This window comes from Bos indicus x Bos taurus, chromosome 16 (genome assembly GCF_003369695.1).
Source record: "Bos indicus x Bos taurus breed Angus x Brahman F1 hybrid chromosome 16, Bos_hybrid_MaternalHap_v2.0, whole genome shotgun sequence".
Taxonomy (NCBI): domain Eukaryota; kingdom Metazoa; phylum Chordata; class Mammalia; order Artiodactyla; family Bovidae; genus Bos; species Bos indicus x Bos taurus.
Window position 1 is genome coordinate 50,505,108 of NC_040091.1, and position 24,900 is coordinate 50,530,007.

Here is a 24,900-nt window from a genome sequence, read left to right on the forward strand (position 1 = left end):
CCTTCTCCAGGACCCAAGCCAGAGTGACTCCCCTCACCCTCTGGGATACAGTGGCCAAGGCCCTAACGCCTCCCATCAAGCCAGCCAAGTACTAGGGGAGGCCAAGGGGCCGGGCAGGAGCAGAGGGGGCGGTCTGCAGACTGTCAGCCAGCCCAGGGCTCCGTGATGTCATGGCGGGTGCTGAGGAGGGGGAGGAGGAGGGGGCCGGGCTGTTTTTCTGCAGAGTTTGAGACTGAGGGAGACAAAGCGCCTCCGGGCCAGGCGGGCGCCATGGAGCTGCGGGCCTGGGTCCTGCTCTGGAGACTTGTGCTTCTGCAGAGTGAGTTCATGGGGGGTGGGGTGGCAGGAGTCACATCTAGTCTGAGCCAGTTTGTGTTTGGGGCTAAGCCTGTCTGAACTCTGGGGTGAGGGGACACCCCACCAGGAAGCGGATGGGTCTGGGGACCTCAGAGGCTGCCGCTCACCAGAAGGCCCCCAGGACACGGAGGGGCTGAAGTCTGATGTTAGATCCCTACAGAACTTCCCCTCACTGTATGCTGGAGACAGGGCTGGACAGGGCAGGGAGGCTGAGCATGGGGGTTCCTCCTGGGGTCCCTTGCACCCTCTACTTCTCTGGGACACCCCTCTAGCCTTGTGCTTATCTGTTGTCAGGAGGGGATGGGTGAAGGATTGAGGGGGACCCGGGAAGCATGGGTATCATAGGGTCCGTTCCCGGGCCGCCGGAGCCTGCTCCCCGGGGGTGGCCTGCTGACCCGGCACATTCCTCTGTCCAGCTGGGGCGCCAGGCCACATCTCTGGAGCAGGAATTTAGCATGTGGGGTGGCAGATGGTGGGGTCACTCTCCACATCCAGCCTTCTTGTCCTTCTGAAGGCCAAGGGCCTCCTGGGTGGGGTGCCAGCAGCCTGAGGACCCTGGAGGGTTAGTGCAGCATGGCCCTGGGCAGGTGCCACACCTGGATATGTATGTAGCCCCCAAACCAGCTGAGGTGTCAGGCACTGGCGCTCTTGTGGCCTTGCTGCAGTGATGGTTAGGGTAGCCACCATTCCTGAAGGTGGCCCTTGGTGACAAGCACATATCCAGAGCTGGGCTGGCCCCACCACTCACCCCGAGAGATGCAGGTGCTGTCCCTGCAGCCCAGGGAGGTGGCCACGAGGATTAAGTGGGGGCCTGGGAGAGGTAGGGGGAATAGGAGACCCCCCACTGTCCCCTCCTGGCTTCTCTGGACCTACCCCTACCTGTTACCAGGGTATCCTTAGCACCCACCTCAAATAGGACTAAAGAAGGGATCCAGGGGCCAAGTGGGGAGCCAATTTCAGCAGGTGAGCCACATGTGAAGGCTCAGGTCACCCCCTCCCCAGTTTGACCCTCACTTCCTCTCATTCCAGGTTCTGCCGTCCTTCTGTCTTCAGGTTAGTGACCACCCTCCCCTAAGAACCTGTCAGTCTCCCTGCCTTCTTGCTAGCCCCATCCTGTACTGTCCTCTGGAGTCTCATCCCTCCAGAGGGTGAGACTCCCCTTTCCCACCAGGGCCATCAGGGCCCGCGACCTCCGACAGGTCCGTGGTGTCCGAGTCCACAGTAAGCTGGGCAGCAGGCGCCCGGGCGGTGCTGCGCTGCCAGAGCCCGCGCATGGTGTGGACCCAAGACAGGCTGCATGACCGCCAGCGCGTCGTCCACTGGGACCTCAGCGGCAGCAAGGCTGGCGGCCCCGCGCGCCGACTGGTGGACATGTACTCGACGGGCGAGCAGCGCGTGGGCGAGCAGCGCTTGGGCGAGCAGCGCGTGGGCGAGCAGCGCGTGTACGAGCCGCGCGACCGCGGCCGCCTCCTGCTGCCTCCCTCCGCCTTCCACGATGGCAACTTCTCGCTGTTCATCCGAGGTACTAGCCGGGGTACCGCGGCGGGGGGGCGGGGGCTCCGGGGCGCAGGCGGGGCCGCGGAGCTTACGGCTGGGTTCCCCCCGCCCATCCCCCGGTACGTAGCGGTGGAGGAGACTGACGAGGGGCTGTACACCTGTAATCTTCACCACCATTACTGCCACCTCTACGAGAGCCTGGCCGTGAGCCTCGAGGTTACCGACGACCGTGAGTGTGCCCCCCCAACACCCCGCCCCTGCGCTCCCACCCCTGCCACCCTGGACGCCCCGTCCCGGCTCCCTCCCGGCCCGGGATCCCTGACCACCATGCTCCCCCAGCCCGGGCCGCCGGCGCGCACTGGGACGGCGAGAAAGAGGTGCTGGCTGTGGAGCGCGGCGCGCCTGCGTTGCTGACGTGCGTGAACCGCGCGCACGTGTGGACTGACAGACACTTGGAGGAAGCGCAGCAGGTTGTGCACTGGGACCGCCAGCCTCCCGGGGTGCCGCACGACCGTGCGGACCGCCTGCTCGACCTTTACGCGTCCGGCGAGCGCCGCGCCTACGGGCCGCCCTTCCTGCGCGACCGCGTGGCCGTGGAGGCGGACGCGTTCGCGCGCGGCGACTTCTCGCTGCTTATCGACCCGGTGGAGCCTGCAGACGAGGGCACCTACTCCTGCCACCTGCACCACCACTACTGCGGCCTGCACGAGCGCCGCGTCTTCCACCTGAGGGTCACCGAGCCAGCTGCCCGGCCGCCCCCGCCCCCGCGGGACTCCCCGGGCAATGGCTCCAGCCACAGCGGCGCGCCCGGCCCAGGTGCAAGAGGTACGTCTGCGGGGCAGCAACCCACCTGGCCCCCTCCCGTCCCAAATCAGGGATCCCGGTGTTGGGGGGTTGGCCTCCGCGGGCTGAGATCGGCTGGGTCGGGGCGCACGGTGCGCTCCCTGACGTTGTCCCGCGCACGGTCCCCGTAGATCCCACCCTGACGCGAGGCCGCAGCGTCATCAACGTCATCGTCCCCGAGGGCCGAGCCCACTTCTTCCAGCAGCTGGGCTACGTGCTGGCCACCCTGCTGCTCTTCATCCTGCTGCTCATCACGGTCGTTCTGGCCACCCGGCAGCGCCGCCGTGGAGGTGAGCCGATTGCCTGGCTTGGGCCAGCTTCAGGAAGCCTTTCCCGGCCGGAGGCGGGACTTAGGGCACAGTGACCAAAGCAGACGGGCCTGGAGCCTCCTGCCCGGGCTGCGAGGGTTCCTCTGGGCTGGAGGAGCTGGGGAGTGGGCAAGGCTGCCCCCAACACGAGTCTTCCTCCCCAGGCTACGAATACTCCAACAAGAAGTCCAAGTCAAAGGGGTAAGTATCCCTTCTGGGTTCCCCGGGGACCGAGCAGACTCACCCACCTTCTGACCTCGCACCACCCTCCTGCCTCCAGGAAAGACATAAACATGGCAGAGTTTGCTGTGGCCTCCGGGGACCAGTCTCTTTACAGGAGTGAGGACATTCGACTAGGTGAGGAGACCCAAGGGGCAGACTGTGGCTCCCAGGCCTGGGATGAGGGAGGCACGTCTTTGAGGGGCCCTCACCTTGCTCTCTTCCTGCTCCAGATTACAAAAACAACATCCTGAAGGAGAGGGCTGAGGTGGCCCATAGCCTCCCACCGGCCAAGAACATCGACTTGGACAAAGGTTAGTGAAGGGGAGGGAGGGAGACCCCTGCCCATCTCAGAGCTGGGCTGTACCCCCTTTCCATCCACTCGGAACCCCAAGACACCTGCCAGCCTTGCAAGGAGTCCCCTGCCCCCTCGGGGTTCCAGAAGTCCCTGGATGGTCCTGATAGAAGTCGGCCCATTTTGCCGGGGCAGAGGGCAGACACCACCTGTCCCTTTGGCTTCCAGAGTTCAGGAAGGAGTACTGCAAATAAGGCGACTCTGGGCTCCTGGCTGGGCCAGCAGCTCTGCCAACTCTTGTCTGTCCACCTTGGAGGACTCTTCCTGACCCCCACGCAGCTTACCTGGCCCCCCTTCCAGCGGCTGGTCCCGCTGTCCAGGAACTTGGCCCGGACTGGTGCAGAGTGAGGCTGCCTCCAGGCCCACAGGACCACCTAGTCTTCCGACGCGCTCGTGGGCTCCCTGGAATCTGCCAGCGCTGCAGCTGGCCCCTTCAGCAGCCCTCACCAGGTGCCCTTCCCTCCTCACGTGGCCAAGACCCTGCTGATGTCCACCAGTCCCTCAGGCTCTCTTGGCCTCTGCCCACTGGGGGCTAGGAGCCCCACCTCTGCAGGGGCAGGACAGGGCTCAGTGGGGATTCTTGGCGTCTGGGTCAGCCTCAGGGCTGGCAGTCCTCAGGAGAGCTGCCTGCTGGCTCCCCTCGACTGCACCCCATGTTACCCTGCCAGACTGTAGCGGGCTCTGCATGGCAACCCAAAGCCTATGCACTCCAGGCCTGGGGCTAGTGTTTCTCTGCACTGCATCTGGCCACCTGGGGCCGCCTCTCTGCTTACCCTGCTCCAGCCCCATTTTCAACAAGTTGCCTTGACAGTCACTGGGCTCCATGTGACTTCTGACTCTGACCCCCTTCTCTCGGCTTTTCCCTGGGCTGGAGTCCAGGGACGAGGCCTCATTGACTCTGTTTTGGCTGAGGACCGGAGGATGGTGTCAAGATGGTCTTAGAGTGGCCAGTGCTGCCACTCCCGACACCCTAAACTTGCTCATCCTGGGGAATTGCTATCGTCTCAATAAAGACCACATCGATTTTAGACCTGGGCCCAAGGATGCTTCTGCTGTTCCACTCCGTCTCCCGGGGGCAGAGTCTGTGCCTTGGGGACCCCAAAGTGCTTTCTTTCATCTGAAGTTGCACTGTCATCACCCCTTCCTTTGGGTGGAAGGTCTGGGTGTCCTGGGGAGGGGCCTCAGGTCCTCTTCAGAGGGTTTATTGGACATGGGGGAGGGGAGCATGATGGGGGATATGAGGACAGAGGGCTGTACTAGTTCAGTCCTCTGAAAAGAGAAGCAGATGCCAGGATGGGCTTCAGTTCACGAGGAAAAAGGGGGAGGAAGCAGTCAGTGGGAGAGCCCTCAGGGGTGCCAGCAGGACAGGAACAGAACAGGAAGAGTATGAGGTAGAAAGAAGCCTGTTTCTCCAGCCCTGACCCTGTCTTCCAAGGCCCTTGGGGGGAGGAGGGGCAACTGTCACCCTAAGTCGGAAAACCCAGAGTGGTAGACTGACAACTCACAGATCATGACCTGCTGAGCAAGGAAGCACAGCCACCCTCACAGAGTCCGCGTGTGGCTCTCCCAGCACTGGAACTCTCACCTGCCGAAGGTGAAACCCTGTCATTTTGAAGCCACAGTTTCAAGATGTCACACAAGGAGACCCACAATATTTGTTCCTTACAGTTCCTGGTTGGGGGATGGGAATGCTCTGTGAGCCAGGGGAAGGGCAGCTCTCTGGAGCAAGGGCTGCAGGCCGGAGATGGATAGCCCAGGGTAGCAAGCACCTAAAATTTATAAGGCACTTGGGGCAGCGGTCACTGACTGTCACGGGCTCGACTCTGAGTGGTCACTGTAAAAGGTGCTGGGGGAAAAGCAAGGCAGGAACTTGTGGTGGGGATCCTGAGCTTGGGTCCTCACCTACCTGTCCAGATTCTGTACGTGAGCAGGGTTGACATGCAGTAAAACACCTGGGCGACAATTCAAAATAGCTCTTTTCTCTTTACACCCCTCAAGAACCCCCCCAGTGGCAAAAGCAGGGAGGGAGGCTGGGGCAGGGAGTTGTGACTCCCCCCAGCCTAGTGGCCCCCGAATCACAGTGGCCACACTGCCACTGGACAAGGCCCTTCCTGTCAGAGCTCAGGCTCTGGCCACAAACTCAGGCCCCTTGCAGAACCCCAGCTCGACCACATGAACATGGGTCCTGGGACTGGCCTCTGGCTACCAGCCTCTGTCCTGTGACTTGGGCTGAGAGTTAGGTGATCAGGTAGGAGAGAGAGGTTCAAGGGCAGGAGAGCATCTGGGACCCCAGAGCCCCTGCATCAGTGTGACCAGCAGCTATTTGACTTGGGGGATCTGGTCCCTGGTGAGCTCTCAGGGTAGGGACTGTCTTCCTCCCTCCCCCGAACACCCAGCAGAAAGCAGAAAGCCTTGACCCTTCCTTCAAGGCCATCTTTCCTGGCTTCCTCAGATCACCTCTGGGGAAGCTGAGACCCAAGAGAAGGCCCAGGCTTTGTTGAGTGGGCCAACCTCATAGAGCCCTCAGAGCCTAGGGAAACGGATGTCAACACCCCTGCCGAGGCTCACCTGAGGGTGGTCCCTGGCCTGGACTCAGGGACTTATGGAAAAACTGGCTCCTCCAGTCAGTGATGGACTAATGTGGCCTTTTCTTGTGCTGGTCCACTGAGCAAGGATGGTCCTGACCTGGCAGATGGGAGAGTCTAGGCTCCAAGCCAGCTTCAAAGAGGGCAGCACCATCACTCTCAGGCTCCACCCTAGGTCCTCTCCCATCTCACTCTCGCCAGCGTGGGCCTCCTTCTAGTGGCCTCAAGTTTTCCTCCTGGGGTCGGAGAGGGAGAGCCGCTCTCCCCAGTGGCTGGACCCTTCACTGCCAGGGGGGGCGCTGCTCCTCATATCCCTTGCCCCACGGAGGACCCCACGCAGGTTTGATGGACAGCAGCTAGGAAAAAAAAATCTCTACACCTGCTGCCGGAGGGCCGTGCTCCTGTGTGCGCATAGCTGCTCGCGCTGACCCTACTGTCGCGTCCACACGGGGACCCGCAAAACGCTTGGCCCGTGTTTCTTGGAGCCCCCGTGCGACCTGGCAGAGGGCGCGCCAACTCGGAGCTGACGCGGGGTGGGGGTAGGGGGGCAAAGTGACAGAGTGGCATCGGTTCCGGTCCGGACACAAGAATTCTCAGCTTCCCGCGTAGCCGCTGCAGCACGTCGGTGTAACCAAGGCGCCGCCGGACTATGAAGAGGTGGAGGACCGGAGCCCGGCGGCGCAGAACCCCTCCGAGGGCTCCAGGCCGGGCTCGGAGCTTCCTGAGGGCCCCCACCCGCCTTCTTCCTGCCGAGCGCGCCCCCGGCCGCCCACTGGCCCGGAGCCTGACCCTGTGGACTGCCCACCAATGCGCGTGGCGAAGGCCGGGAGCGCGCGCCCTAGGCTCCAGGCCTGGACACGGCAGGAGGCCCCGCCCCTAGCGCGCCCCGCCCCCCAGGCGCGCGTGCGCAGCCCCGCCCCCACGCCGCTGGCCGCCCGGTGACGTCAGGCACGCCGCTCTCGGGCGCCCCCAGCGGCCGCTCGTAGCCGGATCCGCGGTCCCTTTAACGCGCGGCCCGAGGGGGCGGCGGCGGGGCGCACGGACGCGGCGGGCCTCGCGCCCTCCCTGCCTGCGTCCCGGGCCCGGGGCGCATGGGCGGCCGTGGGCGGCGGGGCAGCAGCCGGGGTGCTCGCGGAGTCGGGACCGGGGCCAGGGCCTGGGCTGAGGCCGGCAGGGCGGGCGGGGCCGGAGCGGCCGGGCGGGGACGCGGGGGCCTGGTCGCGGCCGGGCCGGGAGCGGCGCGCGGGCGGGGCGCGGGCCGGCAGCGGGGAGGCGCCCGCGTCCGAGGCCCGGGCCGGGCCTGAGCGCCGCGCCATGGCGGAGACCAAGATCATCTATCACATGGATGAGGAGGAGACGCCGTACCTGGTCAAGCTGCCGGTGGCGCCCGAGCGCGTCACGCTGGCCGACTTCAAGAACGTGCTCAGCAACCGGCCCGTGCACGCCTACAAATTCTTCTTCAAGTCCATGGACCAGGACTTCGGGTCAGTGGGACGTAGGGCCTGTGCGCGGGTGCGCGCGGTAGGCACCTGTCCGGCCAGGCAGGGCAGGGGATCCTGGGACTGTGACCTGGGCGGTGTCTGCGCGCCCTGGTGCGTGTGTCCCACCTGTCTGTGCTCTGAGCATGGGACGCCTGGGCCCCTGACTGCCTGTCCCGGGGTCTGAGAGCACTGGACGGTGGGCGGACAGCAGTCCTGGCTTCTCCATTCACCCTGGGCCCTGTTCTGAGTGTGTGTTACTTGTGGTGGAGGTCTGTAGTCGAAGTGGACCTCCGAAATCCCATCTTGGCACCTGTCAGACTCAGGGTCTGCTGACCCCCTTATGTGGAGGGCAGGTGGGATTCATGAGGCTTGGGGTCAGAGGAGTTTCCAAGCGTTGGGGGGAAGGGGTTAGGGAGGGGACAGGGTGCCAGCCACCCAGTGGGTCTCCTAGTTAGCACGGGGGAAATGAGGTGATCCGGGACAAGGGCACAGATCTGTCTGCAGGGGTCTGCAGAAGTTTCTGGAGGCTTAAAACAGCATTCTTCTGGCCCCCTTCTCCAGGGTCCTCAGGACAGGGCAGGGGCCAAGGGTCACTGGGCAACATGGGGCTTTATTCCACCCACCCCAGCCTTGGGGTTGCTGGCCACAGGGCCTGTGTCCCTGCTGAACTACATGCCACTTGGGTTCCTGAGAGCAGTGCAGGCCAGCTGCTGACTCGGGCAGCCTCTGGGTCAGAGTTCCCACGTCTGCCCTTAGGGGTGGCTGTCCCGGCTGAGGGGACTTCCTGCTTGTGCCGGGCCAGGCCTCTGGAATGGTGAGTGGTGAACTGGAGGCTGCCTGGACGCTCGAGCCCTGACCCAGCACAACCACGGGTAACCTGAGTCCCCCGCTCGGCAGTGCTGGGGGGGCACCCAGAGGCCGCCTGGGTCGAGCAGGTGTGCTTGGGCGCCCTTAGGCAGCCCGTGTCCTTGTCTGTGGCTGCGTCTTAGGACTTTGACATTGAGGCCATTTCCTGGATTCTGTGGTTTGCGCTGGCCCTGGGCAGTCCCAGGTCAGGTTAAGCTGAGGCCACTTTGTGGCTCCCAGGGAGGCCTGAGGGACATGGGGGCAACTAGACTGTCTCATACCCTAAACACCAGGGAGAGGCAGAGAACGAGGAATGGGTCCTTGGCAGCCCCCAGCCCTGCTGGGCTCAGGTTAGGAGCTGCCCCCAGGCCAGGCTTCACAGGGTAGGGCATAGACTGGGGAGCCTGGTCCTGGCCACTGGCTGCCCCCTACCCGCCTCAGCTGGTTGATCGCCTACAGTCTCACTTCTCTGAGCCTGCTCTGCTTTGGCTGTGAGCATCAGGTATGTGAAAGGGTGCTTTTGTTTTTTAACTTAGTTTATCATTTTAACAAAAATTACTGAAATCACACATGCTCTTTCACACACTGAAGGGAGTGTGTGACAAACTGTGTGCCCAACCCCCCAGGTTGCTGCCCTGGGACCATGATCTGGGGTGCAGCCTGAGGGACCGACCCTCCTACTGTGTCTAATAGCCACTGAGCTGCAGAGACCCCTGCCCCACGCCAGGTGCACTCTCAGCAGAGGCTGTGCCTGCTAGAGGATTTTCAGGACCCATGGGTGCCCTGGCCCAGGAGGTCATGGTGGGCAGGCAAGATATGGGTCTTGAAGCAAGAGTAGGTGTTCTTCAGGTTGTCTAAGCATGACTGGGATGTGAGGGAGGGAACAAGACCGGGCTGGTAGGCTGGGCTGGGACAGAGGGAGGGATTGGGGTGACTCTGGAAGGTGCAGTGGGCATGGGCAGACAGAGCAGGGGTGGCTCATCTTATCCTCCACTCCCACCCCCAGACCTGTGGTTGGTGGCCTGTTGGCCTCAGGGACCCTTGGAGGGGATCTGCTTCCTTCTTTCCCTCTCCTGAGATCTACCTACAGAGTTCCAGGTTCTGTTTATTCTGTAGAATCATTTACTCAGTGGAATAAATTTTCTCTGGGAGTGTCTGATTAGTCACCCACACTTTAGTATAAATGAGAGCTAGAGTCTCACCTTGGCTACCTAATGGATATAGCTGGAGATTGGAGAAAGAGGGGTCAGGCCCTGGCTGGGCTGGGGAAGTGGCCCCCTTATGAGAGGGGTGGCCTCAGATTGGGGACTGTGAGGTCCCTGACCCTGCTGAGGCCTCTGTTCCTAAAGTCTCAGTTCTTGGCCTCTCTGGCCAGGAAGGGAAACCTTGCTAAGTCTAAGGTGTGGCCATAGCCACTTGCTCTGGCCAGGCCCCACTCTCCATGAGCATCTTTGGCAAGTGGGTAGAGCATCTTTGGCAAGTGGGTAGAGAGTCCTGCACCTCCCTCCCACTCTTCCCATCCAGGTCATAGCTGTGTGTCCCAGTGAAGCTGGGGAGGCTCTCAGAGCCTGTGCTGGTCTGACCCAGAGGTGCTAAGCATTGGGCTTGGTGTGCAGCCATGCTCACAGGCTTCCACTGCCTTGTGGACTCCAGGCCTCCCTGGACTTGGCAGTGGCCCTGGGCCCTGCATCTCTGGGCCAGGAGCTCTGGTCTGCAGGGCCATCTGTCTGTGGGCCCTGGGGGCTGTGGTGGGGGCTGTGCTTGGCCTGGTCTAGGCTGCCTGAGCTCCCACTCTGCCCTCTGCAGCTCTGCCCTCTGCAGCCAGTGCCCCTGGTGTTGAGAGGTTCTAGATGCCTCACCCCCTGGAGCTTGCGGTCAGGCGTGGAGCGTCTAGGGTCTAGACCGTTCACCCTGGAGCCTTCAGAGCCCAAGCCTGGTCAGGAGGCAGTAGGGGGACAGATGAAGGCTCTGTGGGAACTGAGGATCCTGACTCCTGGGGCACCCCTGTGTCTCTGAGGACACAGGCGGGGCATCCCACTGGGTCTCTGGAAGCCCAAGGGTCCCTGGGCTCCTGGCTCGGAGCAGGGAGCCTGTTCTGTATGGGCCCTGCTCTGAGCAGATTCCTGGCTGGGGCGCGTCTGCGGGGGTGGCGGGTGGGGCTGGACAGCCCAAGTTCCAGGTTATCATGGATCTCACCAGGAATCCCAGAGCTGGGGGCAACATGCCAATGGAGGTTCCCCTGGGTGGCCACCCTGAGGGTTCGTGTCTTTGCTGACCACAGCTCCTGAGGTCTACTCTCAGGTTCAGGGAAGGCGCTCTGGTTGTTTGGGGGGCATTTCCCCAGGGTTGGTTGAGGCCTCCCCAAACCCCACCCCCAACCTCGTCCCTGTTCCTGGCCATCACTAGGGATGGGCAGCACCGTGCCCCTGGTGCTGGGCGTGCCCCTGGGGAAGGCAAGGCCCTCCCTCTCCCTCCCTGCTATCCTGACTAGCTGCTCCTCGATGCCCTGACCCCCAGGGGGAAGGCTGGGTGCCCTTTAGTTCTGACCAGAAGGTGTATATCTCTCAGACTGGAGAGGACTGGGGAAGCAGGGCCTCTGGGCCCTGGTCGAGGGCATTCATGTGTGAGTGGGCTGCATGGGGGCCTCAGGCAGCTCTGGGTGACCGATTGTCTGGAGGCACTGGCCGTGCAGGCAGTGGGGGTTCAGGGTGCCGCCTGAGGTGTCCACCTCTGGGAAGCCCCATGGACCTTGTGCTGTGAGTCAAAAGGGCGGGAACATGAGTGCAGGGAGGGAGGGGAGGCTGCGGGCCAGGCCACCTGGGCTGTGAAGTGAGAACCAGGTCCCCCTGGGTCTCTTGCTGCAGTGACTCAGAGGTGGTGCTTGGGGCCTGTTGGGTCCCCTGGAGGGCTTGCTGCAACCCCCTGTCTCCTGGCTGCAGCCAGCAGAACCCCAAGTGTCCCCAGGCCACCACAGGTCTTCATGTGGTGACACCTTCTGTCATCTTGGGCTGGGTCTCGGCCTCCTCAGAGCTCAGCTCTGCCGGACTGTGGTGCATGATGGAGGCTGCAGACACTTTGTCTGTTCCTCACTGGGGAGAGGGGCTCCTGAGAAATGACTCTTGTCCATTGTTTTGTCCACCTCATTTGTGCCTGTGTGGCTGGCCTGGGAGGCATCTGATGGAGTCACCATAGGACCCTGGCGGAGTGCCCCCTCCAGGCTGCCCTGTCTCCTCTGTGCACTCTGCCCTGAGGTCTTGGGCCTCTCCTGGTGGGTGGGGTGGACTGGAGCCTTGCTCTCTGGGGCCTCCTGCCCCCTGCTGCTGCCTCGGACATGCCGAGTTGAGGTGTCTGGGCCCAGAGGCCACGAGGCTACTTCCTGCTTGGTCTGTAGCTCCTATTTCTACACTGGGCCCTCATCCCAGGTGTGGAAATCTGCGGTGTTGGGCAGGGCTGCGCTCCAGGGGCCTGCTGCTGGCCCCGCCCTGCCTACCCTGCTCCCTGGGCCTCCGGGAGGCCACAGTGTGGGATGTGTCTGGGCCACAGCACTGTCTGCCCTGCCCCATGGCCCTTCTCTGCTACCCTTCTCACCCCTTTGAACCGGACTCCTGGACCTCCCCAACCTGTTTCTGACCCCAGGGTCATTGGCTTCCTTCCCAGTTAGAGTTGCACTGGGCCTTGGCCACCTGCCTCTCCTGTCCCCACCGGCCCACCTGCTGGGGGCAGCATGAAGGGACAGGCCAGGCTAGCCGTTGGGCAGTGGGTAGAGCTGGTGACCTTCAGGGCCTGAGGCTTCTCCATGGGCCCTGCTGGCCCTGCACTTGTCCGCCCTTCGAGTTGGGCCAGTGTTGTTAGTGGGGATCTGTTTCTGTCTCCTTGGCTGGGCCAACAGGTCAGGAGGGTGGTGGCCCGTTCCTGGAGTGTGAGCTTGCAGGTCTGTGTGCCGTGCATCTCCTGGGGGCTCTGCCCACACCCTACTTGTGCTGAAGCCTGCTGTGAACTGAGCCCTGCCGTCACAATACAAAGTCTGGGGGAGTCACACAGAGCAAGGAGGATACTTGTATTTGTATCTGGGCCCCATGGGCCCTGGGTGGAGTCCTTGGAAGGATGGTGATGGTCCCCAGAAGCGGAGGTGCTGGGTGAGGGCATCCGCACAGACTGGCATATGGGTGTGTGGCCGGATGCCCCGTGTGGCCAGATACCCCATGTGACCCACACCCCGGACAAGCTGGGGGCCTTAGTCCAGAGCCCAGTGATGGGAGCAGGCCCCAGTGTGGCTGCCTCACAGCTGCGTCTGCCTGCAGGGTTGTAAAGGAGGAGATCTCTGACGATAATGCCAAGCTGCCCTGCTTCAACGGCCGTGTGGTCTCCTGGGTAAGTCCATGGGATGCTGGCAGAGGGCCCTGGGCTGGTGGGAGTGGAAGAAGGTGACTGCCCATGCCGGTGCCCTGCTGGGGTCACCTGGACGCTGGTTCCTGAGCCCTGCTCTTGTCTACAGCTGGTTCTGGCTGAGGGTGCTCACTCGGATGCAGGGTCTCAGGGCACTGATGGACACACAGACCTGCCCCCGCCTCTTGAGCGGACAGGTGGCATCGGGGACTCCCGGCCTCCCTCCTTCCAGTAAGGATTCTGGGGGGCTGTGCTGAGCCCAGTGGAGCTGAGGGGCTTGCGTCCTGCCAGCCTGTTGGAAGTGGGGAGGGGCAGCTGAGCAGGGACCCACGGTCAGTAGGTGCTGGTCAGCAGAGGAGGGGCAAGTGGAGAGGCCCAGAGTGGGCCGGCGGGTAGATGGGGGCTCTGCTGGAGTTGAGGTCCCACTGGATGTTGGGAGGAGAGGAGCTGAGAGGGTGTTTGAGGCATGAGTGGCCTGGCCGCCCCAGCCCAGCCCTCCTCGGCACAGCCCGAATGTGGCCGGCAGCCGCGATGGGATGGATAACGAGACTGGCACGGAGTCACTGGTCAGCCACCGGCGGGAGCGAGCCCGACGCCGGAACCGTGAAGAGGGTAATGAGGCCATGCCCTTGACCTCCCTGGGACCCCCGTGGGCACCCCAAGCCCCTGCTGGCCCCTCTTCCCCTGGGGGTCCCTTGGCAGAGGTTCCAGACCCAAATACTCTGGACCCTAGTGACCCCTCAGCAGCCCTGCAGTCACCCTGCCAGCTCCCAGGTGAAAGCGTGCATGAGGTTGCAGGGGCTTCCCATGACTTCCAGGGGATCCCATGGCCAGGCCCCGTCCCTGCTGTCCCCACAGCAGCCCGGACCAACGGGCACCCAAGGGGGGACCGGCGGCGGGACCTGGGGCTGCCCCCTGACAGTGCGTCCACCGTGCTGAGCAGTGAACTTGAGTCCAGCAGCTTCATCGACTCGGATGAAGATGACAACACAAGCCGGTGGGTGAGGGTGGGGGTGTAAGTTGGGGCAGGGTGTGTGCCCTGGACCACACATGTATATATGCATGTGCGTGTGCACATGGGCAGGACACCCTGCTGGCTGCTCACTGTCTGCAGGGTGGGGATGGTTTCCCCAGGTTCAGCCTTGTCCCTGCCCCTTTGAGTTCAACTGTGTGGGGGTGGCCAGACCCTGACTCTGGGCCCCCCCAGGCTGAGTAGCTCCACGGAGCAGAGCACCTCCTCCAGGCTCATCCGGAAACACAAGCGCCGGCGGCGGAAACAGCGCCTGCGGCAGACAGACCGGGTAGGTGCAGACTGGGCAGGTGTGGGCTGGCAGGTGTGAACCAGTCAGGTGTGGACTGAGCAGGTGTAGGCTGGGGCGGGCAGATGGGTCCCACTCACAGCCCCTCACCTGGCGTCCCCTACAGGCCTCCTCTTTCAGCAGCATCACGGACTCCACCATGTCCCTCAACATCATCACCGTCACACTCAACATGGGTGAGGCCTCTGGGGGGTGCTGGGCAGGGCACAGTGGTGCTGGGGGCACACCTGCTCACCACCCACCCTGCCCTGCAGAGAGGCACCACTTCCTGGGCATCAGCATCGTGGGCCAGAGCAATGACCGGGGCGACGGTGGCATCTACATCGGCTCCATCATGAAGGGTGGGGCTGTTGCTGCTGATGGCCGCATCGAGCCAGGCGACATGCTGCTGCAGGTGCGGGCTGGGAGAGCTTCTGGTGGGGGGAAGAGCAGCACCCCCACCCACCATGCTGACCTCTTGCCCCCAGGTGAACGACGTCAACTTCGAGAACATGAGCAACGATGATGCTGTGCGAGTCCTGCGGGAGATCGTGTCCCAGACGGGGTGAGGCGTGTGGGGGTGACACATGTAGGGGTGGGACAGTGGATGGGAGGGGGCCGCCTGGGTCACCTTGTGACCCGCCCACCCCACAGGCCCATCAGCCTCACGGTGGCCAAGTGCTGGGACCCAACGCCCCGCAGCTACTTCACCATCCCGAGGGGTGAGTGACCCCCTGGGGCCAGTGGGGTGGGAGTGGGGCACCTAGCCCAGCCTGAAGGGCTTCTTCTCTGTCCTGTGTTCCACTTCCCCCCAACACCATCCATCTGTCCGTCTGTTGCCATGCTATGGCTGCCCAGCGGATCCAGTTCGGCCCATCGACCCAGCTGCCTGGCTGTCCCACACGGCAGCATTGACGGGAGCCCTGCCCCGCTATGGTACGAGCCCCTGCTCCAGCGCCGTCACGCGCACCAGCTCCTCCTCACTAACCAGCTCTGTGCCTGGCGCTCCGCGTAAGTGGCAGCTCACAAGGTTGGGAACCGAGGCTCTGGCCAGGCACTCACTGGGTGCGGTCGCCCCTGAGGGCCACACCAGCCTTGAGTATTCACGGTGCTGCCGGGTCCTCATGATCAGATGTAGGGCTGCCTGGTCCCGCCCTCCTCCCTGCTCTCTGTCCCAGCAATGGGAGTGGGAGATGCCTGGAGGGGCTCAGTGAGCCCTGGGGTCTGCGTGGCGGGGGCAGGGAGAGGCAGGTGCCTGTGTGGGGCCCTCACCCTGCTTTCCTGCCACTAACATGACTAATAGCCCCAGCCCGCAGGGGAGGGGGTAGAAGACGCCTGATATTGGCCCCTGGGGCTCTGGTCTGCAGGGTCAGGGGGCCTTGCCCTAGCTGGACAGGGTGGGAGATGCAGGTCCAAACCCCTCCCGCCTAGTGCCTGTTCCCTGACCCTGCAGGGCCATTGAGCGCTGGCACTGAGCCCCACAGTTGCTTGGCCAGCAGAGCCTGGCCTCTGAAGTGGGGAAGCAGGCCGGGCCTGGGGTCTGTTCTGACCCTGTGCCGCCCGTCAGCCACTCGGGCTGAGGAGGGGGCCATGCCTTGCAGAGCTGGAGGAGGCGCCGCTGACGGTGAAGAGCGACATGGGTGCTGTTGTCCGGGTCATGCAGCTGCCGGACTCGGGCCTGGAAATCCGGGACCGCATGTGGCTCAAGATCACCATCGCCAATGCCGTCATCGGTGAGGGTCCTGTACCCGGGGCTGGGGCCAGGTCCCTGCCTGACGTGCCCGCTGCCACGCAGGCACAGATGTGGTGGACTGGCTGTGCCTGCACCTGGAGGGCTTCCGCAAGCAGTGGGTGGGTGGGTGGGGGTGGTTGGGGGTGAGGGGGCGGGACCGGGTCCCTGTCCTGACTGCTGCCTGCTGCCACCCAGGGGCAGATGTGGTGGACTGGCTGTACGCGCACCTGGAGGGCTTCCGCGAGCGGCGGGAGGCGCGCAAGTACGCCAGCAGCATGCTGAAGCGTGGCTTCCTGCGGCACACAGTCAACAAGGTCACCTTCTCAGAGCAGTGCTACTACGTCTTCGGGGACCTGTGCAGCAGTGAGTGGGGCTGCGGAGTGGAGTCCCAGAAGGGAAGGCCGCCCTCCCCACCCTCACCCGCACTCCCTCTGCCCTCCCCTCTCGCAGATCTTGCCGCCCTGAACCTCAACAGTGGCTCTAGTGGGGCTTCTGATCAGGACACGCTGGCCCCACTGCCCCACCCGGCTGCCCCCTGGCCTCTGGGTCAGGGCTACCCCTACCAGTACCCAGGGCCCCCGCCCTGCTTCCCGCCTGCATATCAGGACCCTGGCTTCGGCTACGGCAGCGGCAGTGCTGGGAGTCAGCAGAGTGAAGGTGAGGGCCCCTACCTCCAAGCCCAGCCCCATCCCCCACAGCCTGGCTCTGCCCTGCGTGCCCGCCCCCTGCCCTGCACTCCCATCTGCTCTGTGCTCGGGCCCTGGGTGGCTTCTTCTGAAAGGGGTGAGTGGTCAGAGGCTGGGGAGAAGAGCTTAGAGTCTTAAGGGGTTGTGTGGGTGTGCTGGTGGTCCAGACGTGGCAAAGGCAGAGAGAGATGGTGTGGAAATGGGGGCATGGGATGTGATGGCCCAGGGTGGGGGAGCAGCAGAGGGGTCCTGGGACCCTCCCTCCAGCACCTGCAGCACAGCAGGGAGCAGAGGTGACAGTTCCATAGATAGCTGCAGCCCGCTGCTGGGACGTGAAGGGAAGCTGAGCAGGGGGGTTGTGGTGTCACAGAGGAGCACCTGTTGGGACACTGTCCTGAGGCTGAGTCGGGGGTTAGTGAGGCCCATGGGCACATGCTCCTAAAAGCACCTGGGGAGAGATCTGGTAGGTGACTCAGTAGACCCAGAAGGGGATAGGGAGAGAGGACAATGGATTAGGGGCAGCAGTCTCCAAAGGGAAGCATGTCGGGTGCTAAGGCCAGTGGGCACATGCCCCCAGTGTCTGGGGAGAGGTCTGGTGGGTGGCTTGGTGGACCCAGGAGGGGATGGGGAGAGAGAACAGTGGATCAGGGGCAGCAGTGTCCAAGGGGAAGCGTGTTGGGCGCCGGTGGACCTTGCACAGGCCCAGCTGGCGGTGTGGGTGCCCGGCCGCTGGTGTGTAACTCCTCTATCCCTTGCTTTGTGCTGAGCAAGCCTTAGACTGAAGGACTAGCGGAGCGGACCCTCGGGGCCGGTAAGCCAGGGTCCTGCTCGGCGTCCCCCTCCGCACGTCCCTAGCCAGTGGGCATCTTCAGGTTCCCGACATGTCCTGAGTGCCCAGGAGGGGCTGAGCTGAGTAGCCGGCCAGGGCTCTGGGGGCAGATGAAAGGCGGGTCTTGGGTGGGGAGCCCACGATGGCTGGCAGTGCCCCGGGCACATGGCCTCCTCTGGGCCTCCGTTTCTCAGCTGCAAAACGGCCCTCGATCCAGGCACTGGTGTGAGGAGTGGGGACCAAGCTGGCCCTGGAGCATCCCTGCCTGTCTGCCACTGCCCGCCCTGCCCCCCACCCCCCACCCCCCACAACTGCATCTCTTCTCTGCCTGCTGCAGCTGCTCCTGCTTCCCTGGGCTGGGCCAGTCCAGCCCTCACATCTGCATGGCTGCCCACCCCAACCTGCACCCGCTCAGGACCGCTGGTGTTGCCCCTGGTGGTCCCGGCCATGGCCGTCTGTCTTGGAAGAGGCAAGGTCTAGTACTGACCATCCCATTCCTCTCCCCCGTTCTTGACCCCAGGAAGCAAAAGCAGTGGGTCCACCCGGAGTGCTGGCGGGAGCAGCCGTCGGGCCTTGGGCCGCGAGAAGGAGAGCCGGTCGGCTGGAGCTGGGGGCAGTGGCAGCGAGTCAGACCACACAGCGCCAAGCGGGGCGGGTGGCAGTGGCTGGCGGGAGCGTCCCCCTAGCCAGCTCAGCCGTGGCAGCAGCCCACGCAGCCAGGCCTCAGCCGCCGCCCCAGGGCTCCCCCCGCTGCACCCCCTGACAAAGGCCTACTCAGTGGTGGGTGGGCCACCTGGGGGGCCACCTGTCCGGGAGCTGGCCGCTGTCCCGCCAGAGCTGACGGGCAGCCGCCAGTCCTTCCAAAAGGCCATGGGGAACCCCTGTGAGTTCTTCGTGGATATCATGTGACCGAGGCGAGAGTGCCTTCGGCCCAGCCCTGCTGTGGGGAGTCCCAGAGTCCTGCTCTTGCAGGAGGGCTCTGCTCCTGGAGCTTGTGTGGGCTTGCCTTAGCGGCCATTCCAGGTTAGACCTGTGCTTGCTGCCATGGAGTCTGGGCCTGGACAAAGTGGCAGCAGGCTGGAGGGGAGGGGCTGAGGGCAGCCCAGACCACCGTGATCTGGATGGTGGCTCATCCATCCCTGGCTGGAGCTGTCAGTGCAGACCCTGGGCAGGAGGGGCATCTCCCTGTGCTTAGGCAAGTCTGACCCTCTCCTCTTGGCATATGCCTCAGGGACCCCAGCTTGCCCACAGAGCTGCACATGGGGCCTCAAACTGAGCTGAGAGGTGGCCACTAGGCCTGGGCCCCACCAGGTTCACAGGCCCCACCCATCTTGCCTAGGCCAGGATTGGGGGGTTCCTCTCGGGGTTAGAATCATAGCCCCAAGGTCCCTCTGTGGCTGCCCAAGGTAGGGATCTAATTTATTTATTTATTGTCTGGCCTGTGTGCTCTGTGGGGTGGCGGCCAAGTCAGCTGTCCCCTACCCCAACCACCGGAACAGTTTCGTGTATCCCCCCTGCAGGGACACAGGTCATGTCTGGAGGTGTGCGGGAAGACAGTGAGGGGGAGGCGGCAGGATGGGGGACCCTGAGCGGGGGAGGGCCACAGACGCGCACAGCTGCTGCAGGGGCAGAGTTTAGAGCAGAGGGCATGGCCAGCTCAGCCTTCCTCGCGATCTTGGGGTGGCATCCCACCCACCCACCCACGCACGCACACACACATACACGTCGCTTCCGTCCGGCGTCTCTGGCCTGCACATGTCTGCACTGTAGATACTATATCTAGTTGGGAGCATCATCCAGATAGTTAATAGAGCTGCTTCTGTGTAAATGCTATTTTAAACACTAAAAATCGTTTAATTTTATGGGACTGATGTGTGACCTGTGTCTCTTCCACACTTCAGGAGGTTGGGATGCAGGGGCTGGGTCAACTTCCCCAGGGTCCAGTTGAGAACTGACCCAGGACTGGCTTGGTGCTGTCCTCTGGGTGCCAGCTCACCAAGGCCCTGCCCACAGCTGACCTGGCAGGCAGTCTTGTATCTGTGGTGCTGGCTCCTGGCTCTGGGGCAGGGGTGGGGTGGGGGGTAGGGGTCCCTGTGGCTGGTGCTGGCCATAGTGCTGACCCCCCAACCCTGCCTGGGCTCTGTCCGTGGTGCTGGAGGTGACTGGCCCCCATTCTGCTGGCTCACCGGCCAGGGAGAGAGAAGGAAGCTGGGTGCCCCCTCCCTTCTGAGGAGGCCTCTGCCTTATGCTGGGGCCCAGGTCAGGTACACACCCCTGCAGAGGGGTTGAGAAAGCCCCACCCACCTCCCAATATCCCACTCTTGTGATGCTTGGAGAGGATGCTGGGTGGGGGCCTCCCACTGGGCCCAGCCAGGCAAGTGACACCCAGCTTTGCCTTCATGTGGTCCCTGGGGTCTTCCCTGAGCGCTCAGTGTAGGATTCATGGAGCCCCGAGAATCCTCTATGGGCCTCTGACTGGAACAGTGGGGCTGGGTCACCTGTGTAGGCCAGGGCTCGGCCAGGACAAGACAGAGCCTAACTCTGGGGCCCCAGGTGATGAGATCCCATTGGGCTGAGGCTGCTTATGCACTCTGGAGGTCACTCTGGGGTCAACGTGAGCAGAATCTAGGGCTGTGAGTCTCAGTGGAGTCAAAGCACAGTCTTCAGGTTGCTGCATGGAGACTTGGTTTGGGGATACCTCAACGAGGTCTGAATTCACTGGGGTGAGGTCACTGACTCAAGGATCACTTGTTTTTCCCCTGAGTCTCCTCCCCGTGCCCACTGCCGCCCTGCCCTCTGGCATCGCTGGGACCCCCTCCCAAGAAGAACTCGGGGGTGTTGAGGTCTGGCCGCCACAGCAGCAGGTAGCACTTAGGCAGGTGGAAGGTGGTCAGGATGCCCAGCACACAGAAGAGAATGGTGCCCATCTGCACAGGGGGGTGGGAGACCACATGTACATTGGCAAAGAGGGGGATGTAGGAGACCCAGGTGATGAAGTAGGCCAGCATGGCAAAGGTCAGGCCACGGGCGCTATTGTAGTGGCCAGGCCGGCTCTGTACCAGGAAGGTGCCCAGGAAGCAGAGGAAAGCCAGCATGGCATTGGTGGCATGCACCACTCCGAACATGATCCAGGAGCTCACACGGCAGTGCACCAGTGCCTCCGTGGGCAGCGCATGCCAGTTTGTTACAACCACTGGCGGGAAGACTGCCAGGTACCAGGAGCAGAGCGCCGCCTCTGCCAGCATGGCAAGCAGCACTACCAGCCAGGCCCAGGGCCCCCGCAGGCAGCTATGGAGCCAGTCTGTCCAGCTGGGTGGCAGCTCTGAGCCCACAAAGATCTCGGCTGCCAGCAGGAATAGTGTGCTCAGGCAGCCGGTGAGGGGGAGGTGGAGCAGCAGCTGCTGGCCCATGCAGCTGGCAGTGCTGGGCCGGCCAGGGAACAGGAGGACGCTGAGGCAGACCAGGCCCAGGCAGGCCAGGCCGAAGCAGGCCCGGGGTCCCCCTGCGGCCTGAACTAGTGGGCTGTCCCGGTGCCAGGTGAAGAGTCCCAGGGCCACCAGCACCAGACCCAGAACGATGCCCAGCAGCAGGAGCAGCCCAAGCACAGCCGGCTCCCCCCACGCCAGGAACCTGGGCCTGCGGGGGAAGCACCGGGTACTACCGTCTGGGGACCACTGGTCCTGGTCACACTTGCTGCAGAGGGCATCGTCTAAGGCAAGGGAGGAGAGAGGGCATGCTGGGGACCACTGGCTTTCCTGGCCTTCCTTCTGCCCCAGACCTGACCCTATGGTACCCGCCCTCACTCAGGCCTCAGCGTGGGCTGGACCCTGAGGGCTCACCTGGGTGGCGCTGGTAGCTGCCTGCCTTGCAGTCCACGCAGTCGTAGCAGCAGGAATGGAAGCCCTTCACGCGGCGCACCTGGCCTTCCCTGCACTGCCGTGAGCACTGGGACACGGGCTCCTGGCGGGCGGCAGGGCTCAGGCTCTGCGTGGCTGGCCACACTGGCCCAAGCCCTGGGGGCCGCCCCTGCTCCCCGGGCAGGACTGGTGCTCACTTGGTTTCCTGGGGTGTGCCAGATCATGCTGGAGAACTGGAGCTCCAGGCTGCCGTTGAAGCTGCCCACAGTGCGCAGCATGGGCATCCGGTCCCTCCAAACCCACAGCTTCAGGTCATAAGCAAGGTCCACATTTCCGCTGGTGTCGAACTGCAGGGTCCGGTTGTATGCGTGGAAACTCATGTTGTACATGTTGTCCAGGAGCTGGCAGTGGGGAGATCAGGGGGTGGTGGGGGAATCAGGGGATGGTGGGGCTGGGCAGGGAGTCGCCACTGGCCAGACCCCCCTCCCCGTCCCCCATCTCCTCCTCAGGGGTGCCAGTGAATTGGGGAACGAGCCAAGAGGCACAGCTTCTGTGACCTCACCTGCCAGGGCCGCACGGGCTCCTGTGCAGGGCAGCCGGAGGAGTTGCAGAGCAGTGCTTTGTGAAGCGCATGGGCCACGCTGTACACAGCTGCGTAGGCGGCAAAAGTTTGGTGGTATAGCAGCCCATCGGTCACGTTCTCCGGGGAGGCGCGGTCACACTGCGGGCAGCGTGGCCCCACCACATGCTCCTCCAGACCCAGCCGCCCTGCCTCTAGCGAGGCACAGTAGGCGGGCTCCGCAGCCCGGGCCAGGCGGGTCTGCACATAGGATCGGAACTCGGGCATCTCAGCACCCTGATGCAGGAAGCCGAGCACCGTGCCCACCCGGTCCATGCCTGGTAGCGTCATGACCAGGCTTGAAGTCAGCCAAGCCTCGCTGGCCACCCATACCTTGGGTGAGAGCCTGTAGCGGATGCTGTAGCTGAACAGGCTGTAGGTGGCTTGGGCGGAGGAGAAGACCACCACCACCTGCACGCTGCTGTGGTTTACCTGGTGCAGCAGGCTCTGCACAGAGCCTAGCCGCGTGCCGCCAGCACGGGGCAGTGGCATCAGGCCCTCGTAAGCGATGCAGATGCCCTTGGCATTGGCCAGGCTGGAGAAGAGGCCCAGGCCCTGCCGGCCATACTCGTCATCACTGCCCACGGCGGCCACCCAGTTCCAGTGCAGCCCCCGCAGCAGCTCCACCATGGCTGTCGCCTGCACGCGGTCGCTGGGCACCGTGCGGAAGAAGGATGGGAATGTCTCGCGGTTGCTCAGCCGGTCGGTGGTGGCACCGTAGCTGACCTGCAGGCGAAGGCGGCTCCTGACACGGGGGCTCCTGAGGTGGGCGGGAGGATGGGATGTGGGGAGGGGGCGCACCTGGGGCATGAGGAAGAAGCTGAAGAACTTGCCAGTGACCAGGGCAACTTCGGACGAGTGGGGCCCAATGACAGCCAGCACACGGGGTTGGTACTGCGTGTAGTCACAGTAGGCGCCGATGCTGCGGCTGCCTGCCTTGGCCATGAACACCAGGCTGGGCTTCATCGCAACCACGGGTTCCGAGCATGTGTCGAAAAGGTCATAGCCCAGACGCAGCCCAGGGAGCAGGGTGGATGCGTTGTTGATCTCCTCCACGGCCATCATCACAGCTAGTGCCCAGAGCAGACCGGGGGCCGACAACCTGGGGCCACAGGGGCTGCGGGTGGCCAACCCCTCTCCCCCTGACCAACCTCCCCCAGCCCCACCCCTGCACACAATCCCAGCCTCCCTACCTGGTGCACACGGTGGCATTGGGCTGCGTCCTGTCACCCAGCCCGGTGTCATCGGCCGAGCCCAGGGGGAAGAGCCCACCCAGAATATAGTCCCCCGGCAGGCTGAGCTGCTGGGACAGGCACAATGGGGCCCCTGGCCTGATACCCAGTGCAGCCACAAGGCCCAGGAAGGTCAGGCCTAGCATGGCAGGCGGCATCTTCCAGCAGCAGGACAGACTGCTTGCACCTGAACTTCCAGTAGCAAGTGGGCGGGCAGACTGGGGCCCCAGATATGGGGAGTCAGGCGGGGAGGGGCACAGGATTTGTTTAGCAAAGTGCTTGCCTGCTCACCTGCCTCCTTGGGGCCCTGGAGTCGCCCCCACCTCCTGGGCCTCTCAGGTGTACTCACGTTGGGCTTATCCTGATGGCACCAACAGGCCCTCTGGGTGATGGTGACCTGGGCAGGCAGGCTCTAGGAAGCTACTGCCCATGACATTGCTACCTGTGTCCAAACCCCTGGTACCCACCTGTTCTGCAGGGGTTGCCCTGGAGTCTCCAGCTGATGTGAGACAGTCATGGAGGTGCCAGTGGGGCAGCACACCATCCCCCCAGCCCAGGGAGGCACTGTCTATAGTCGGGGTGGAGCAGGGTGGACTGCAAGCCCAGGGGCAGCCTGAGGGGGGGTATCGCACAGCCCTGCAACCAAAAGTACAGTGGATGGCTGGCCAGCATGGCTCTCACCCATGACTGGGTGGGGAGGGTCCCGAGGTGGGGGTCATGGCCTCAGCCTGCCTGGGAACAGTGCACCTTGAGGGTCTGTGGCCTAGAAGATTCGGAGGCCACAAGGTTTCAGAGGGCAGGTGCCTTCCTTCAGGGACAGAGCTCACAGCTGGGCCTGGGTGGGGAGGCATGCAAACAAGGGAGGAAATGCTGTAACCAAATGGGCTGCAGCAGTCATACCAGCACCAGGTGTGGCAATGGACCTGAGGCCCAGGCTGGTGGCTCCTGCTTAGCCACTGGGTGCCCGGGGACTGGTCTCCCCAAGTCTGGGTCTGGGGGCCTCACTGACACCAGGCCACAGGCACCCAAGGGAGCTGGGGGAGGCTAGAGATGCCCTTCAGGGTGCAGTGGCGTCTGGCAGACGTTCACGGAATTGGTCTAGGAACCTGGTCTTTGCCTGAAACTATGGCCTTGGGGGGGGCACACATGGACGGCACGCTCACCACAAACACACACACGCACTACACACCCTTAGGGAGGGCGCACGAGGCACAGCACACACAGAACGCACACCACACACACAGTGCCTACACCAGCACCCACGTATGCACACAGGCACACGTGCAGCCCTTACTCTCTGGCCTTTGTCAGTAACCTTCTAGGCTCTGGCCCCCATGGGTATGGCCAGAGCTGGACAGGGTGCAGCAGCAGACCAGGAAGTGGCTTGTGCTGGGCGCTGCTGTTCAGCTCTGGCCATCAAGCAGCGTCTGTGAGGACCCTGCCTGACACACGTCCTCTTTCTGTCCAGACCACGGCCCTGCACAGAGCAGCCTCTCCACTGGCTGCAGCTCGGCAGATTTTCCTCTCTCTACAGGGGAGGTAGCTGACCTCAGATCTGCACTTCCAACTCAGCCACTCAGGTGATTCTGTGACTCAGTCTTCTCACCTGTCCAACGAAGATAATTCAGACCTTGGCACTGGTTGAGGGACCAATCTTGCACAGAGATGGGAAGGACCCCAACACTGGCAAGGACATGCCTCATGCCCCTGTGGTTGACACTGCCCTGATGGCCTGGCAGCACCCTTGTCCTGGAGCGCAGTACTTCATTC

The 24,900-nt window shown here is 63.5% G+C and overlaps 3 protein-coding genes across 9 annotated transcripts; 2 read left to right on the forward strand and 1 right to left on the reverse strand.

Moving 5' to 3' along the window:
* Window positions 1-216: 216 nt before the first annotated feature.
* MXRA8 (matrix remodeling associated 8) lies at window positions 217-4,614 on the forward strand. Its single transcript, XM_027565228.1, has 10 exons — window positions 217-319; window positions 1,387-1,410; window positions 1,529-1,879; window positions 1,982-2,083; window positions 2,194-2,679; window positions 2,829-2,987; window positions 3,170-3,206; window positions 3,286-3,362; window positions 3,458-3,538; window positions 3,748-4,614. Exons 1-10 carry the CDS (start codon window positions 271-273, stop codon window positions 3,771-3,773), a joined length of 1,392 nt encoding a protein of 463 aa, XP_027421029.1. The 5' UTR covers window positions 217-270; the 3' UTR covers window positions 3,774-4,614.
* Window positions 4,615-7,403: 2,789 nt separating this feature from the next.
* DVL1 (dishevelled segment polarity protein 1) lies at window positions 7,404-19,284 on the forward strand. 7 transcript variants are annotated; one of them, XM_027565235.1, is made up of 16 exons: window positions 7,404-7,648; window positions 12,793-12,862; window positions 12,987-13,108; window positions 13,386-13,489; window positions 13,736-13,874; window positions 14,085-14,178; window positions 14,303-14,372; window positions 14,451-14,590; window positions 14,664-14,740; window positions 14,830-14,897; window positions 15,034-15,186; window positions 15,777-15,908; window positions 16,103-16,270; window positions 16,358-16,564; window positions 17,365-17,404; window positions 17,943-19,284. In XM_027565235.1, exons 1-15 carry the CDS (start codon window positions 7,479-7,481, stop codon window positions 17,373-17,375), a joined length of 1,725 nt encoding a protein of 574 aa, XP_027421036.1. In that variant the 5' UTR covers window positions 7,404-7,478; the 3' UTR covers window positions 17,376-17,404; window positions 17,943-19,284. The 7 variants fall into 7 exon arrangements, with proteins under 7 accessions (XP_027421036.1, XP_027421030.1, XP_027421033.1 ...); XM_027565229.1 differs by lacking the exon at window positions 17,365-17,404; XM_027565232.1 differs by lacking the exon at window positions 17,365-17,404 and having other exon boundaries at window positions 15,034-15,111.
* Window positions 18,836-24,804, reverse strand: TAS1R3 (taste 1 receptor member 3). Its single transcript, XM_027565246.1, has 6 exons — window positions 23,092-24,804; window positions 22,700-23,000; window positions 21,842-22,624; window positions 21,477-21,680; window positions 21,262-21,382; window positions 18,836-21,131 (listed from the first exon to the last, which is right to left on the reverse strand). Exons 1-6 carry the CDS (start codon window positions 23,286-23,288, stop codon window positions 20,167-20,169), a joined length of 2,571 nt encoding a protein of 856 aa, XP_027421047.1. The 5' UTR covers window positions 23,289-24,804; the 3' UTR covers window positions 18,836-20,166.
* Between the last annotated feature and the right edge of the window lie 96 nt (window positions 24,805-24,900).